Source organism: Camellia sinensis, chromosome 12, assembly GCF_055761805.1.
Source record: "Camellia sinensis isolate YWXY chromosome 12, ASM5576180v1, whole genome shotgun sequence".
Taxonomy (NCBI): Eukaryota; Viridiplantae; Streptophyta; class Magnoliopsida; order Ericales; family Theaceae; genus Camellia; species Camellia sinensis.
Genome location: NC_138972.1, coordinates 113,868,377 through 113,886,292, shown reverse-complemented (window position 1 = coordinate 113,886,292; position 17,916 = coordinate 113,868,377). Strand labels below are relative to the sequence as shown.

At 38.7% G+C, this 17,916-nt stretch overlaps 1 protein-coding gene and 1 long non-coding RNA gene across 2 annotated transcripts; both read left to right on the top strand.

Annotated features, from left to right (window-relative positions):
* The first annotated feature begins 12,066 nt into the window (after window positions 1-12,066).
* LOC145803823 (cullin-1-like) lies at window positions 12,067-13,913 on the top strand. Its single transcript, XM_082897186.1, is given in 6 exon segments — window positions 12,067-12,096; window positions 13,086-13,192; window positions 13,194-13,297; window positions 13,454-13,491; window positions 13,562-13,765; window positions 13,860-13,913. Coding segments are annotated over 6 exon segments (537 nt in total).
* A 2,288-nt stretch (window positions 13,914-16,201) lies between these two features.
* Window positions 16,202-16,758, top strand: LOC114273038 (uncharacterized). Its single transcript, XR_003632918.2, has 3 exons — window positions 16,202-16,323; window positions 16,436-16,516; window positions 16,625-16,758. It is a non-coding gene; the product is annotated as an uncharacterized LOC114273038 (long non-coding RNA).
* Window positions 16,759-17,916: the final 1,158 nt, after the last annotated feature.

Below are 17,916 nucleotides of genomic sequence, written 5' to 3'. Positions count from 1 at the left end.
GTTTTAGGTCCCCTTGTCCCTTTGGGGCTTGCTTCATGTAGCCTTGGTTTGAGTCCTTCGGCTAGCTTCAAGCTTTAGACTTTCTCGCACGCTTTGCTTACTTTGTTTAGTTGGTTTGGCATCATTCCTAGCATGTTTTCAGAGTTTAACATGTTGTCACATTTGCATGTTTTTTTATTCCTTTTAAGTGTGCTTAAAAGTCTCCCTTTGATGCTTAAGTGTTAGGCCAACTACCATGCATGTTTGTATGTGGTTTTGTCCCTTATCCCTTAGCATTTTGGCCGCTGATTTGGGCTTATTCGAGAGCTGCCCATTTTGGTGTAAGACTATCCCCGCATGTTGTTTCATGCTTGCCTTGTATGTTGTCAAATACTTGTTGCATATTCGGTGAATTGCATGTTGTGGCATGCTAGTTCAATTGTGCCTTGTTGTGTACTTAATCCATGACATGTTGTTGCATGCTTAAGTTGTAATGCATTTGGCGTGCATTCTCTTTTTTTTAGTTACTTAACATGTTGTTACATGTTTGCCTCACATGTTGTTGCATGCTCATCATCGGCATTGTTGTTACATGCTTTGCATGTTTGTTTGTTTAGGTTATATGCCTATTGCACATTGCTTGTTTGCATGCTCATGTTGCATTAGCTTGCTTGCATGTCTAGGTTGCATAGCTTTAAGCATGCATTCCTTGCCCCTTGATAAACCATGATAGAGGTTGGGAATCCCTCATTTGTTTTGTGTGCACTTCATTTGACATTAAAATGCACACTTGGCACCTCGGGCCATCATGCATTGAAATGCGTGATTGATGGCCCGAGGGTTGAGAACCATGCTCCTCTAAGTCTCAAACATGCTGAGGAGGGTGGTGGTGCATAAATTGCTTTGAAAATGCATCGCCATGTTTTGTCTGTCCTCTGTTGCAGCAAAACCAGTGTTTTGCAGGAAGAAATGGCCGGTCGGCAACTTTCAGTGTCGGCCGACTACCAAAATAGTGCCGGTGATCCCATTTTTGGTCGATGACCCTATTTCCATGGCCGGTGGTGTTTTATCTTGGCCGATGACATCCCATAGTGCTCAGGGAGTGATTTTGAAGCTTCCTTGGGACTTGTGAAGTTTTCAGAAGTACAGATCAGTGTAAATAGAGGCAGCATGAGTATGGCGATGGATTTCCGAACGGAGCCGAGCGTGCACGCATTCATCCCTCTTCCCGAGACCTCTTTACTGCTTTCTTAGCTTAATTAATTCATTTAATTAATTAAGTATTGTGTAATATTTAATTAGTTTGTTAGTTAATTAATCTGTATTATTCTTTCGGTTTCTCCCTCGAGGGGGCGCAATTGTGTAATAAGCGTGCGTGTGTGTGATACATGTCTTCCAACCCCCACTTCTTTCTCCCTTTTATTTAACCACTTATGATGGTTAGTTTTAGGGCATATTTGATTTAGCATACCTTATGCTGTGCATGTTTGCATTCATTCATTTGTATTGCATGCACCGGGCTCGGCGCATCATACTAACTGCATAGTATTTCAATTCCAATTTGAATACGTGTATCAAATTGCCGCATATCATATGCCATCTTAGATTAGTCGAGCCTATTCTAATTGCATTTCGTATGTGTTGCATTAGCCATCTTAACATGGATTTGGATCATACATTTGATTACTAACATGTTCATTGTTTTGGCTCGGAGTACACTATGAGTGTTTATGCTTTAGCATCTTGCATGTATGTGAATGTTAACATGACAACATGCTTGCCATGAGACTATGTGCTTATATGATATAACTGCCTGAATGCCTGTGGGTGAAGGTTGGGTTGCTTGAATTGAAATAATTCATCGAAACCCGTGTTTTAGCCTACTTACGAGTAGCAAACTTCAATCCATTTTCAAAACAAACGGATATGCGATGCTTTGTTCCAAATTAGGCAACCTAGTCTATACTTGTATGACGTGTGCATCACATAGTAATTCTAGGCTAATAACCGGAATAAGAGCACATAATGTTTTCAAAACTCGATATCATGGTTAGTAGAGGCCGATCTTTGATCGGGCGAGCGAGGGTGCTCACGAAGTGACCTTCCCCAATCGTACCCAAGTTCTCGAGCCGAGGCAACTTTGGTGATGATGGACACGTGGCCTTAGGCACGAGTCAGGGTTTCCTAAATTTTCCCAAAACAAAATATTTAGGTGGCGACTTTGTATCTGGCAAAGCAGTCCATGTTTGACACTTCTTTCTTAAAAAATCAGTTTTTCAAAACGATTTGCCGAATTTGGACTCTTTGGTGATTTATCAATCTCACATCACACATTGTGAGATTAGATTCAGAACCGTGACATATTGAGTCCGAACTGTGGAAAAGCATAAAGCCCTCGAGGGCGCGTCCATAGTTTCTATTATTTTTTATTTTTCCTTTTCTTTCGCCCTAAGTTTCCACTCCTATAAATTGAGCTAACCTCTTGTCTTAAATAATAAAAAACAGAAGAAGTTTTTATTATTTTATTATTTTTGTGTGAGATTATTAGGTAAAGAAATAAAGGATGTATCTGATGAAGATTTGGGTTCAACCAATTGTGCTGTATTGGTGAACCATACGACTTAGTCGGACTGTTGTATCTTGGGGGGACAAGTCAAGATTTTTTCTGCTGCACCGGTGTAAGGCTTTACCTAATCGCAGAGGGCTTGAATTTCCTTAAAGAGAGTGAATTTCCCGCGCCTCAGCCATTTTCAATAGTTATTGTAATTTTTATTATTTGTATTTTTCTGGTGTTTTATTTGTAAGGTTTTAAGTAAAACGATTCGATTAGTGTAGTTGAATCTTAAATTGAGCAAATCAGTTGTGATTCATTGCGATTTACTATAATTCAATTCTATTTGCATAATGCATGAAACGACATAATTTTCACAAAATAGAAAAAGAGATTATCTATTGATTACATGGTATTATATGTATATACATATATATATATTGATATTTCTTTTTATATTATACATATATAAAATTACATATTATGCTAATGGTTGGTTTAGAAATTGACATTTTTAGTGACTTTTTATAAAAAGATATAAAAAAATAAAAAAGTTGAGAGAATGTATTGATATATTTTTTATTAGCTTTTTGTCTTTCTAGCTATTTTAGCCAATTTTCAAACATCATTAAGTGAATCTTATTATTTACAATTCACTGAAGGTTTGGAAATTGATTTTTTTAGTTACTTTTTAACTTTTTATAAAAATATGTGCAAAAAATCAGAAAGAATAAATTGATTTTTTTAAACTATTTTAGCTAATTGCCAAACATCCCCTAAAGAAAGTGAATATTAGTATTCACCATTCGATATAATTTACGATTTACTATTTTAGTAAAAAGATTCACGATTTCACAAAATGATTGAGACACACATGCTTGTGCTCTTTCCACCCTTGCATGGGATACAGTAAAAAGAAGGAGAAGAAGAAAAATGAAAGATATATTGTTATAGGCATATCAAAGGAGTTTATGGTATAATGTTCTGTTATATTGTGCATTAGAGCCAAACCAGATAGGTTATTCTCTGAGCCTTGGAGTCGTAGACCTAAAATATCTGGTCCTTTTAAAAACATTGGTGGTGCTCAAGTGGTGGAACAAATGGAGGTTGATTTCACAGAGGGGGAAATCAGAGAGGTAATCAAGAGTTGTGAGGGCAATAAGGCCCCTGGGCCTGACGGGTTCAACATGTCATTTTTTAAGAAGTGTTGGGGCACTGTAAAATATGATGTGCTTCAATTCATTAGAGAATTTCATCAGAATGCAAGCTTGGTCAGAGGACTCAATAGTTTCTTTATTGCACTAATCCCAAAATCTGATAGCCCATCTGGTTTGAACGAGTATAGGCCCATTAGCTTGATTGGCACTTTGTACAAGATTCTTGCTAAGGTGCTAGCAAACAAGATTAAACAGGTAATGCCCAGGATAATTAGTGAGGCTCAGTCTGCTTTTTTGGGGGGAAGACACATACTAGATGGGGTTTTGATAGCCAATGAGGTGACTGATGGGTGAAAAACATCTAATAGAAAAGGCTTGGTAATCAAATTGGATTTTGAAAAGGCGTATGTCTCAGTTAACTGGGAGTTCTTATTTTCCATACTCTCAAATTTTAGCTTTGGTGAGAAATGGGTGAGCTGGATGAGAACTTGTGTGTCTTCTACTATGATCTCTGTCTTGGTTAATGGGTCTCCAACACCCGAATTTAGTCCCCAAAGGGATTTGAGGCAAGGTGACCCATTGTCACCATTTCTTTTCAACATTGTAGCAGAGGGGCTGAATAGCTTGTTGTGTAGAGCCAAGGAGTTAGAATCCATAAAAAGGGCTGCGGTGGGTCGTAATGGTGTGATAGTTTTCCATTTACAGGTTGCAGATGACACTATTTTGTTTTGTGAAGCTAACTGGGTGGAAGTGGTGAACCTCAAACGAATTCTGAGATGCTTTTAGGTTTTATCAGGCTTGAAAATAAATTATCACAAGAGTGTCATTTGTGGGGTGGGCGTGGATGATAGGCTGATGCAAGCTTTTGCCACTAGTTTTAATTGTCTGCAATAGAAGCTACCTATGAAATATTTAGGGATGCCTCTGGAGGCTAACCCAGGTAGGAAAAGTACTTGGTCACCTGTCTTAGATAAATTTAAGAAAAAACTGTCTACCTGGAGGAGAAGGGTGCTTTCTTTTGCTGGAAGGTTAACTCTAATCAAATCGGTCATGACCAACCTGCCTATTTACTACTTATCTTTGTTCAAGATTCCTGTAGGGGTGGCTAAGGAGATTGAAAAAATCCAATCGACCTTCCTTTGGGGTGGATCTGATCTTAGAAGGAAGGTGCATATGGTGAAGCGGGAGGTTATTACTAAAAATAAGGCTCTTGGTGGATTGGGGGTGAAAAGGATTAGAACTTTAAATGAATGTTTGTTATTAAAATGGTGGTGGAGGTTTGGGTCTGAGCATCAATCTTTGTGGAAGGTAGTGATTTATAGGAAATATAATATAGAGGGTGGTAGATGGTTACCAAGTTTGGTTGGAAGAGGATCTAAGCTGTGGTCTGATTTAATGCATAATGTCTTGTGTAATTCAAATCTACATAACTACTACCTTAATGCTGCCAAGATTGTGTTGGGGGATGGAAGGAGATCACATTTCTGGTTAGATAAGTGGGCAGGTAACGTGTGTTTCAAGGAGGAATTTCCCAGGCTGTTTTCCTTATCTACTAACAGACAAGGAGTGGTAAAGAGCTTCTTTCAGAGAAGGGGTGAAGCTGGCAGTTGGAAAATGGGTTTCAGAAGGGCATTGCTGGCTTGGGAGGAGCAGGAGGTTAGTAGATTTTACACTCTGCTTAATACTGTACCTACACCTTGCAACAACAAAACAGATGAATTGATCTGGGAGGCAGACACATCAGGGATGTTTACTGTTTCTTCAGCTTATAATTGGTGTGAGTCTTTCCTTGGGCTTAAGCTGGATGTGGCAGGATCAATTTGGAATAATTATGCTCCTCCCAAGGTGCAATTTTTTGGGTGGTTGGCTTGGCAAGGTAAGGTTAAAACTTCAAGCTTTTTGCAAAGAATCGGTATCCTTGATGGGAATGCATCTATTGTCTGTGTGTTTTGTCAAAGTGAGGTAGAAACAGTGGATCATATTCTTCTTTTTTGCCCTTTTGTATGGAGGCTTTGGTCAAACATCGTAAAATGGTGGGGTTCCCAGTGGGTTATGCCTGGCTCTATTAATGGTGTGTTGCAGTGGTGGTCTGGGAGTAGAATGAAAAATATGGAAAAGAAAATTTGGGCAGTTATTCCTTTAGCCGTCCTGTGGTCCATTTGGAAGCACAGAAATGAGTGTGTGTTTCATGGCATACAACCGAATTGGGATGAACTGTGTGATATTGTGAAGGTGAGAGTAGCAATGTGGTTAAAGGCTTCTCCAATGGATGTGGTGTTCTCTGTTACTGATCTGGTGTTTAATTTGCAACAAGTGCAGTACTGCATCAGAAATGGTGGTTGAATCTGCTGCTAATTATGTTCTGCTGTTGGACTGTTATGTCTGGTGTTACTGTGATGTTGCTGGTTCGTTGTTGGACTACTATGTCTGGTGTTTTTGCTTCTATGGTTCCTATGGGTAGAAGTAGGTGCTAGTGCTGGGTGGGTAAGCTGGCTACAAGTACTGGATGCAAGTCTTCATGGTGATCAGCTTTGTTTTGTTGGCAATCTGCCTTGCTAGGTTATTGATCTGTTTTGTTACGCTTAGTAGTGGGTTGTTAGTTTTGGGATGATGTGCTACGTTTTGGTTTGTTGATATGTTTTGGAATGCGGTTATGTTTTTTTGTTATATGGAATTTGCTTTGGTCTGTTATGCTCAGTCGTGGTGCTCTGCTGAGTCTGTTGGAGATGCTGGTTGCAAGTCCTGGGTGGAAAATGGCTGCAAATTTGTTTGTTTTGTTGGTAATTTATTTGCTGGGTTTAAAGAACTGATATGTTAGGCAGATATGCTGGACTGGTGTTGGACTACTGCTGTATTGTTTTGATATGTTGTATTTGTGTTTGTCTGCTATGCTCCGCAGTGGTGATGTTGGAAGTGTCTGTGCTGATGGTGGCTGCAAGTGTCTGGGTGTGATAAACTGATATGCTGGGCTGGTCTATTGCTGATGGTTCTGATAACAGATGAAAAAACTTTTGTGTATAGATTAATCAAAAGAATTACAAAATATATAAGCGATAGAATGAAACGAAACCCTAATAATCCCTAATAATCTAAAGTACTAAACTATCCTTAATGAATAATATAAACTACACAATTCACACCCCCCCTCAAACTGAGGATGCGAGCGCAGAAAGTATCGAAAGTTTGCCAAGAAGAAAACGAAAACGAGCAATAGTATGAGTCTTCGTAAAAAAATCGGCCAACTGAAGAGATGAGGGAACAAAAGGGAGAGTAATAGTGCCAGCCTGAAGATGCTGTCTGACAAAGTGACAATCTATTTCAACATGCTTTGTCCGCTCATGAAAGACTGAATTATGGGCAATCTGGACAGCACTCTGATTATCACAATACAACTGAGTCGGATTAGAAAGAGAGACACCCATATCAGAAAGAAGCTAGCGAAGCCAAACGATCTCAGAAGTAGCATAAGCCATGGCACGATACTCAGCCTCAGCGGTGGAACGAGCAACAACAGATTGTTTCTTACTCTTCCAGGATATGAGGGAATCGCCAAGGAAAACACAAAGACCAGAAGTGGATTTGCGATCAGAGATGTCACTTGCCCAATCAACGTCAGCATAGGCACGGAGAGTCAAGTCCGAAGAGGTAGATAACAGCAAACATTGCAACAAAGTGCCACGAAGGTAGCGCAAAGTACGAAGTAAGGCAGCCCAGTGTGTGGAACGAGGAGCAGAAACAAACTGACTGAGAATGTGCACAGCATAGGAGATATCCGGACGAGTAACGGTGAGATAAACAAGGCACCCAACCAACTCGCGATACAAAGTGGGATCCTCAAGAGGAACGCCATCAGAAGTAGAAAACTTAGCATGCAACTCAAGAGGAGTGTCAACAATTTTCTCATCAGTGAGATTGGCACGAGAAAGAATATCACGGGCATATTTAGTCTGAGAGAGAAGATAACCAGTAGGAGAAGTAGCAACCTCAATACCAAGAAAATACCGAAGAAACCCCAAATCCTTTATCTCGAACTTCTGAAACAACTGATGCTTAACCTCCTCAATAGTACTATAATCGGAGCCAGTGATGATCATATCATCCACATATAAGAGAAGGAGAACAAGCCCAACAGAAGTGCGTCGAACAAAGAGAGCGCAATCATGATGACTAGCGTGAAAACCAAGCTGAAGGGCAACAGAGTGAAATCGCTCATACCAAGCACAAGGAGACTGCTTGAGACCATATAGAGCACGGCGAAGACGACAAACAACACCAGGAGGGTGAGAGAGACCCGGTGGAGGGCGCATATGCACTTCTTCAGCAAGATGCCCATTCAGAAAAGCATTTTTGACATCTAGTTGAAACAGGGGCCAATGATGGGCAGCAGCAACAGAGATAAGAGTACGAACAGTAGTCATCTTGGCAACGGGGGCAAAAGTCTCATCGTAATCAATTCCATACTCCTGAGAAAAGCCTTGGGCAACTAGACGAGCTTTGTACCGTTCCAAAGACCCATCAGAAAGGGTTTTGACCTTATAGACCCATTTACAGCCTACAACATTCTTGTCAGCAGGTAATGGAACCAAATCCCAAGTTTGAGTGTTAGCCAAAGCAGTTAACTCATCATTCATGGCAGCAATCCAATTGGGATCATGACAAGCGTCCTTATAAGACCTGGGCTCAAAATATGTATGAAGACAAGAAAGAAAAGACTGATAGGAAAGGGAAAAACATGTATTACCAAAACCATACCAGTTCGGAGGATGACGATCTCGCTTTGGGAAGCGATGTGCAGAAGGAGCGAGATCCAAAGAAACAGCTGGAGGGACAGTAGAGCTAGAGACAGGTGAGCTCGGAAGTGCTTTGCGGCGTTGATAAACAATAAGAGGAGCAGGAGAAGCGGGAGCAGGAGAAGCGGGAGCTGGAGATGAGGTAGCTGGAGAGGTATTAGAAGTGCTAGTAAGAGGCAAAGTAGAGACCTCAAGGTCAGAAACAAACTCATCAGGAGAAACATTAGGAGGAAATGGGTCAACATGAACCAATTCATCATTAGTAATAGGAACAGGGGTGGAAGGTATAGTATAGTAGGGTAGTTTTTCTAAAAAAGTGACATGCCTAGACACATATAGCTTTTTGGTGGCAGGATCATAGCATCGATAACCTTTCTGATTAATGCCATACCCTAAAAGACACATAGGACACAACGAGAACTAAGCTTGGAGCGCGCCCGTTTAGGAAGGAGCACAAAGCATGCAGAACCAAAAATACGAAGAAGAGAATAATTGGGAGTAACACCAAAAAGACGCTCATACGGAGATGAGCCTGAGAGAAGAGGAGTAGGCATCCGATTGAGAAGATATGCAGCAGTGAGCACAGCTTCTCCCCAGAAAACAGAAGGGACAAAAGATGAGAGCAACAAAGAGCGAGCTGTATCAAGGAGATGGCGATGTTTGCGCTCAGCTCGACCATTTTGTGCAGGAGTGTCAGAACACGAAGACTGATGAATAGTTCCATGAGTAGCTAAATACTCCTCAAACTCAGACAAGTAATACTCACCCCCCAAATCAGAACGAAGAATTTTAATGGTGGTAGAAAATTGAGTGCGAATCATGGAGTGAAAATTAGAATATATTTTGTAAAAATCAGATTTTCGAGTCATCAAATAAACCCAAGTAAACCGACTGTAATCATCCACAAAAGCTACATAATATTGCGAACCACGTTTGGTAACTATAGGGGAAGGACCCCAAACATCAGTATGGACCAATTGAAAAGGAGAAGATGAAATAGAACTATTTTTATTAAAAGGAAGAGCAGACATTTTAGCCAGTTTACAACCACGACACTCAGAAATATCACTAATGGGAAAATTGCCTAAATGTCCAGACCTAACTAACATCCTCAACCGATCACTCGACAGATGACCTAACCTAGAATGCCAAATATAAAACAAAGATGACTTATTGTTTAAACAAAAGAAGACAATGCAGTAGAAGACACTTCTAGAGGAACATGCAAGCTCTCCAAGATATATAGTTCTCCAACTCTACGCCCGATCCCAATCTGTCTCTTGGATACCCGGTCCTGTACAACACAATGAGAAGAAGAGAAAACAATATCAAAACCGGAATCAGATAATTGACTAATAGAAATAAGACTGAGTGAGAGGTGAGGCACATAAAATACAGGAGAAAGAGACAAATGGGAACAGGAAATAGAACCAACAGAGTGTACAGGCATAGAAGAACCATTAGCAGTAGCAATAGTGATAGAAGAAGAAGGAGAGATACAATTATTGAGGAGAGATGCAACATGGGTCATATGATGTGAACAACCAGAATCAAAGATCCACGAAGTATGGATATTACCTGAAGAGGATGAACCAGACAAACCGAACTGAGTGGTAGTCATAGCGGAGGCTTGGGACGAAAGATTTGGATTGGCCACCATGAAAGACTTGATCTGCTCAAACATAGACTGCATATTGGAAGATGGATCATTCTAAAAAACTGGTGCAGAAAAGGCGGCAGATGAGCGAGATCCTGAAAATGTCGGCTTAGCGAATGGTGAACCAGATGAACGACCCTTGGGCTGCAAAAGCTTAGGACATGCATGTTTCCAATGGCCTTTCTGATGACAGAAGCTGCATTCATCCATGGAAATCCAAGGCTTGGGCTTACCAGTAACTTGAAATAAATGAGAAGATGGAGTGGGCAAAACCGGAGGAGTGGCAAAAACTGACTGGAAAGCAGGAGTACCATGAGCCACCTTAAACCGAGTTTCTTCCGCAATAAGCTCACGGACAGCACCATCCATAGAAGGCAAGGGAGACTGATGAAGAGTAGCTCCCCGATGTGGCTCAAATTGATCACGAAGGGCCATGAGAAATTGAACAAGATGTTGTTTCTCCCGATACTTGATATAACTGTGAAGTAACTGCAAATCGGACGGTTCCATCAAAGCAAGCTGATCCCAATAAGTAGTCATCTCATTGTAGAACTCCTGAATGGATTTATCTTTCTGACTAGCACTGCGAATAGACATCTCAAGTTCATACTGTTTTGCAAAGTTAGACTCAAGGTACATAGTCTTCAAATAGTCCCAAACTTGTTTAGAAGTAGAATACTTGGAAAAATTCAAACCAATGGTAGTTTGAACTGAATTATGAAACCAAGTAAGAATTTGTGCATTTTCCTTATCCCATTTAGCAACATCGGCCTCAGTTCTTGAGATTCCACAGGTCTAATAGTCATACCAATAACATAATTCCACATACCTTTACCCATTATAAAATTTTTCATCACATGAGACCAATAAGAATAATTGGTACCATCTAATTTAGTAGTAATAGCTTGCAATTTATCATCAGCCATATTGTATACCCAAACTACAGTGCATTCAAAACAGAGTGAAAGGCAGCAGAGAAGAGAGAGAGAGAGAGATGAATGACCTGTCAAGAGTAGCAATGCACTCTTCTCATAACCACGGCAACCTATAAACCAGAGAGCAGTGATGGAGGTTCACCGTTTACGAGAGCTAGGTCAAAATAGAGAGAAGATCAGCGAGATACCCAACCTAGGTCTCCGAATGAATTCATTAAGGATAGTTTAGTACTTTAGATTATTACGGATTATTAGGGTTTCGTTTCATTCTATCGTTTATATATTTTGTAATTCTTTTGATTAATCTATACACACAAGTTTTGTCATCTGTTATCATGGTATCAGAGCAAGGTTACAAACAGTAGCATACCTCGCAGGTCATCATCGACCATCGCAGCTCTGTCTCTCATCGCACATCGCAGCTCTGTCTCTCTCTTTGCAAGGTCATCGAAGCAGCTCTTCTCGCAGCTCTGCCTCTCTCTTCGCAAGGTCGTCATCGAAACAGCTTGTCTCATTTGCTGGTTTTGGTTCTGGTTCAAACGAAACCCTAATAATCCCTAATAATCTAAAGTACTAAACTATCCTTAATGAATAATATAAACTACATAATTCACAGGTTCAGTATTGCTTTGTTTGCTGTTATGTTCTGTCTCTTGTTTGTGTTTTGCCTGGCTTTGGTTTTTGGTTTCTCTTCTTGTTCTTCTTCCTGTCGAGTTTGGTTCCTCACCAAACTCTTGGGGTTGAGCTTGCAGATGATTGGGCTATCTTCTCGGTGCCAACTTAGTTGGGATTGGGTTAGGTTGCTATGATGCATGCTGCTCTCCCCCTCCTTTTTTTGATGTAATCTCATCCCTTGTATGGTTTTTCATCAATAAAGGTTCTTTTTTGTTGATAAAAAAAAAAAAAAATATTGTGCATTGTTTAATTTGATGGGATTGTGATGATCTGATAGCTTTATTCACATATTGTAGTTTGAGGGACTGGTATAAACATCACAATGGTGTACAAGCCTATGGAGTGGAAGGAAGTATGGGATATTATATAGGAGGGAATCACAAAGCTTAAGAGAATTCTACAAGGATTACCAGAGTCGCAGTTTGGCTCTGAAGATTATATGATACTCACAGGTATACCCTATCATCAATTTAAATTTTTTCCTTCCAGTTAGTTATTCGTAAAAAAGAAAAAAAAAAAAAAAAGTTGGAAAAAAGTGAAGGGGAAGAAAACAATCCATTTATTGTCTAAACCAAGTGATTTCTCCTTTATTCTAATTACAGGACTGCACGCAACATGTGCACCCAAAGCCCTCCTCGTGATTATTCTCATCAGCTCTATGAGAAATATATAGACTAATGAAGAATACATCAATTCAACGGTGAGGAAATTCTTGGATTGTTACTACATGTTTATCAATACTATTAGCTCATGTGAATATTATCATGTGGAAATTGTTATTTCATATGCACATTGCCACTGTTTGTTGTTATGGAATATGAGTTTATCGTAATTTTTCTTCACTAGTATGAAACATAACTGTGGTGGCAGGTATATAGTTATGTTTTTAGGATGGTTCTGTCCATTTTCAGTTGTTTGACAAATCTCAAATTTAGATTAGAGATTGGAGTTCATTTCCTATTTATCTGTTCCTTTATAGGAGTTGTCATTCTGGAAGTTAAGAGTTTAAATGTGAACTATCTCCGCTTGTTTACTTATTCAAATAAAACCCGGTATCATTTTTTTTTTTATTCAAAAAATTATGGCATTTTGCATATATTTGCTAATTTTTTGTTTTCTTTCTATTTAGTTTCCAATTTAGTATTGAATTTTTCGTTTTTGCTCTTCCAACAAACCCACGCTCCCCTCGCTGCCCCCCCCCCCCCCCAAAAAAAAAAAAAAATAGAAGAAGGTGTAAGCTTGCGGAGGAAACCATATATGCATGATTCTCTGTAGTCATAGTCTCTTTTGTTTTTTTCATTATTATTCAAGTACTTAGCTGCAATATGTTTTCATTATTAGGTGTTGCCATTCTTGAGAGAGAAGCACAATGAGTTTGTGTTGAGGAAGCTCATAAAAAGATTGGAAAATCACAAACTTTTTGTCAAGTTCCTGTCACGCTACTTCCATTCTTGATCGTTATTTTATTCCGAGGATGTCATTTCCTACACTCACTGAAGTTGGACTCATTTGCTTCTGTAACCTGGTTTGTTATGAATTTATGCTATGCAATTGTTTCTTATGTTAGTGTGATTTGCAAATCTCGAACTACAGTGGCTACATTCTGACAAAATTGCTGTTACTTTGTGTTGTTTTTCTTTAGTAGTATGGTAGAGTTATTCCTGGCATAAATTATTACTATTCGAATTTCAAGCTTACAAGGAGTCAAGGAGTCAAGGGTGAAGTCCGAGATGCTGTTACCACACTGGTAAGTTTACTGCTGAATGGTTCTTTTCCTTGTAAGCAATTGAACTTAATTACCAATGCATCTGGACCAGATTGACCAAGAACGCGAGGGAGAGCAAATTTTCAGACATTTATTGAAAAATGTTCTGGATATATTTGTTGAAATTGGAATGGGACAAATGAATTATTATGAAGAAGACTTTGAAGACTACATGCTTAAAGATTCTGCTGCTTATTATTCTCGGAAAACATCAATTTGGATTGTTGAAGATTATTGTCCTGATTACATGTTGAGGGTTAAAATACATTTTCCTTTAGTATCTTAATTTGGTGTGATGTAATGATATGATAAGTTTGGTTGGAATCTGACACCTATTATGGAAACAACAGGCTGATGAATGCTTGAAAAAGGAGAGTGACAGAGTTATATCTGCACTCGATTAACTAGCCAAAGCTAGTGGAGGTTAGATTTTTAATCTTGTATAAATAGATAGCTGGTGGATCTTGTTCATGTAATAGATCATTTTATGCCTTTATTTGAGTGTGGATCTATTACATAGTCTTGTGTAGAACTCAATCCCAGAAGCTAACTATTAAGGTGAGGGTGCCCTCATGCTTATCTACTATACACTACTTTTGTATCCAGGCAATATAAGACTTTGCTTCACATCCTTCCTCATGCAGTGTGCTCACTCGGCAACACCTGCCGCTTGCAGGCCATGGACACGCACGCTACCCCATCCCCGGGTGCTCCAACTTTGAGCTTTTTGGATAATTGATGGCTTAACATAGTATCAGATATCAATTTGAGGGAGGTCTTGGGTTCAAGTTTCTTCATTTGCATTTAGCCCCTGTTTGCATTCTTTTGTCTTTCATTTGCATTCCTTTGTCTGTATGTGTAGATGTTTGTATCTCCATGTGCAAGACGGGGTTGCACATAAGGGAAGGTGTTGAATAGCTTGATATACGTTGGGCCTAATGTTAATGTATATATGGTATATATTCTTACATGTATTAGGTATTGATTTCCTAGATATATTAGGTATTACCATAGTTAGGTCTCTTATAGGATACTCTTTCTCATAGTTAGATTTCTATTAGGATACTTTTTCTCAGTCTATATATACAGGCCTTCTATTGTATTCAATACAATTTATTCAATACAATACATATTATTTTTTTTCTCTCTCTCTATAGTCTAACATGGTATCAGAGTTACAGGTTAAGCTCTTGGTGTTCTTCACCTTACTGGCGGGCAACAGCCTTGCCTTGGCTGCCCGCCAGACCTCAACCCATTCCATTGCTATATTTTCTTTTCAGTATCGCTTCGTGGTGTTTTCTTCATTTATTCGCTAATTTATTCATACCCCAAATATCTCTACCATATATATTTTTTACTCACAATCTTTTTTTTTTTTTTTGTGTGCTTCTACTCCACTCTATCTTTCCCTCTACATTTTATTTTTTCACCAATAAAAAAAAAAAATGAAGCTACCCTTCTGGCACACAACCCAAGCCGCCCCCTCTAGTACACCACCTAAGTTGCCCTCTCTAGCGCACAACTCAAGCCGCCCCCTTTGGCGCACTATTCAAGCTACCTCCTAGTACACTTAGTCGTCTGTTGCCATCGTCGTTTAGCACCACGTCATAAGTTATGTGTGTGCTACGCTTGTTGGTTCAATATCCGGTTAATTCCTATATCGGTCCGACATGACTCCGTAAGCTGTCTCGACATTGATTCCGATTAGCTCTTACATATGTACGGCATGACCCCTTTAAACTGTCCCGACATTGATTCCGGTTAGCTTCTACATCGGTCCAGCATGATCCCTTTAAACGGTTCCGACATTGATTCCGGTTAGCCCTTACATCGGTCCGGCATGACCCTTTTAAACTATCCTGGCATTAGTTCCAGCCAGTTCCTTTCAATGGTTCGACACGACCATAAATTGTCTCTTGGCATTAGTTCTAGTTAGTTTCTGCATCGGTCCGGCACAACCTTCAATTGTCCTGGCATTAGTTTTAGCCAGTTCCTACAATGGTCCGACACGACCATAAACTGTCTCCCGCCTTTAGTTCCGGCCTCTAATCTATTTCAAGCGTCCTTGCACTCCCGTTCGGATTTTGCAATCTATTTTTCTTTTATTTTATTTAGTTTTATTTCATTTTTAGTTTTTCTTTCCAAACTCAAGATGTTTATCCTTCTTGAGTTTGAGGGGGGATGTTAATGTATATATGGTATATTTTCCTACATATATTAGGTATTGCCATAGTTAGGTCTCTTATAGGATACTCTTTCTCATAGTTAGATTTCTAGTAGGATACTCTTTCTTAGCCTATATATACAGGCCTTCTATGGTATTCAATACAATTCATTCAATACAATGCATATTATTTTCTCTTTCTCTCTACTATTCTAACACCTAATTCCTAGCAGCTTAAGCTTTTGGGCTAATTAGTGACTTAACAAGATCATGTTCAGATAATATAGATACTTTGGTACATTTGATATTGTAGCTAACCTTACATACGGAGATGCTTTGTGTACAATCAAATTACTAGTATTATTCATGGCTTCATAAATTTCATATTATGGCCTTTTGTTCCTTGTCCTTAAAAATGGTTTCAAATATCCTGTTTTGGAAATTTAATTGCAATGGATCCACTTATCAATATCTCCCATCTCTCTGTCTTTGAGCTTATTTTGCTGATGTTTTGGGTCATTGTAGTTAATGTAAAAATAAACTCCCTTTCTTCCTTGTAGAAAGTGCAAAACGAGCTGTTGGACGTATATAGCACCCAATTACTTGAAATGGAGAATTCTAGATGCCGTGTGTTGCTTAGAGATGATAAGGTATTATTATATGGAGTTGCGTTATTTCATTGTTTAGAGAAAGTAAAATATGGTAATCTGAAATAAAGCCATATATGATAAGTAATATCTCCAATTTGTTTTCTCATCTTAGGTAGAAGATCTCTCTACGATGTATAGACTATGCCATAAAATTCCTAAAGGTTTGGAACCAGTTGCTAATATATTTAAACAGGTATGTTTTCTTCTTCTTCTTCTTTCTCATAATTTGTGGAGCTAAATGAGCCTTTGGACTTTATTATCTTTTCTCTTACTGACACTTTGTGTGGAATTGCTGATGCAGCATGTTACTGCTGAAGGTGTATGATGTGTCCTATGTAGCAAAAGTTGTTAGATATAACAACACGGAAATATAACATTCATTTTTCATTAGTCATAAAATAGAGATGTAACTTAAAAAAAAAAGATCCTCACAAATGGCTGTAACTTGAGCCGGAAGACTATTCATCATTCTTTGTGATACAATCAAGATTTGAGGACCAACTTTTGAGAACAGAAGGCACACAATCAAGCGAAAGAAGCTGGTTTTTTTCAAGTTGCATGATTAAACATAATTTTTAAATTTAGGTCATTATGTCTTTTAAGAGTCTTGTCACTAGGTGTATTTTTGGGAGTTTTCTTAATTGTTAGGAAACTGTGATATCTTTGAGGTGGCTACTAGTAGGAGGGGAACTGTATATAGACTTGGGCCCTCCGCTTTTCGCAAACTCTTTTGTTGTATGTGTGGATTTGGTGTTACATAACAAACACCTTTTTTACCTGGCGCCCTCCTATTTAATGCTCCAATCTCTTTAATAGCTCTCCAACTATGTGTTTCAGTAATATAAATAATACAATAATAATGATATCTGTGTTGAATATAGGAGTTATGAATTTTTGTGATGAAAGTTACAAATATTTGTGATGTGCTATACCACGTTATGATAACAGTTACGAATGGTGAATATATGTTGTGCACCTATGAACTATGTAGTGAAAATTACGAACCATTATGGTTATGTTATGAATGATGTGATATACATGTAATGAACCATTTGTGGTGTGCAATGTTACAAACCATTTTGGTGAAAATAGTTACGACTTCTTGTGGTATTTGTCATGGAATGTTGTGGTTATATTATATATATTGTTGTGGGGTGCATGTGGTATGTACCTTTTTAAGGTGCTCCCTCACATGTATTATGTTCTAAAATAAATTTTTAATTAAAGTATTCGATTTTACAAATAGTGGAAGGCTTCTTTTAGAAAAGATTAGATATCATAGGCACAAAAAAATATTAAGTACAATAGTGACACCATTTTATGTGAATAAAAAATTGTAAATAAAATTAGGTTGACAATCCTTGTCTCTAACTAACCCAGTCATTATTTCTTACTACCGCAATGTAAGAACTTGGTTAGTGATACCACCACGAGATATTTTCGTTATACCCAATATTTAACTAAGTTTTAAAACTTTATCCATTTCCAATTGATAGCATGAAAAATCCCCAGTGTTAATGGCATGAAAATCCATTGCCTTTAAACCCTACCCGACCTATCTTCCTGTTAGAACGCACCCTAATGCATTCTTTC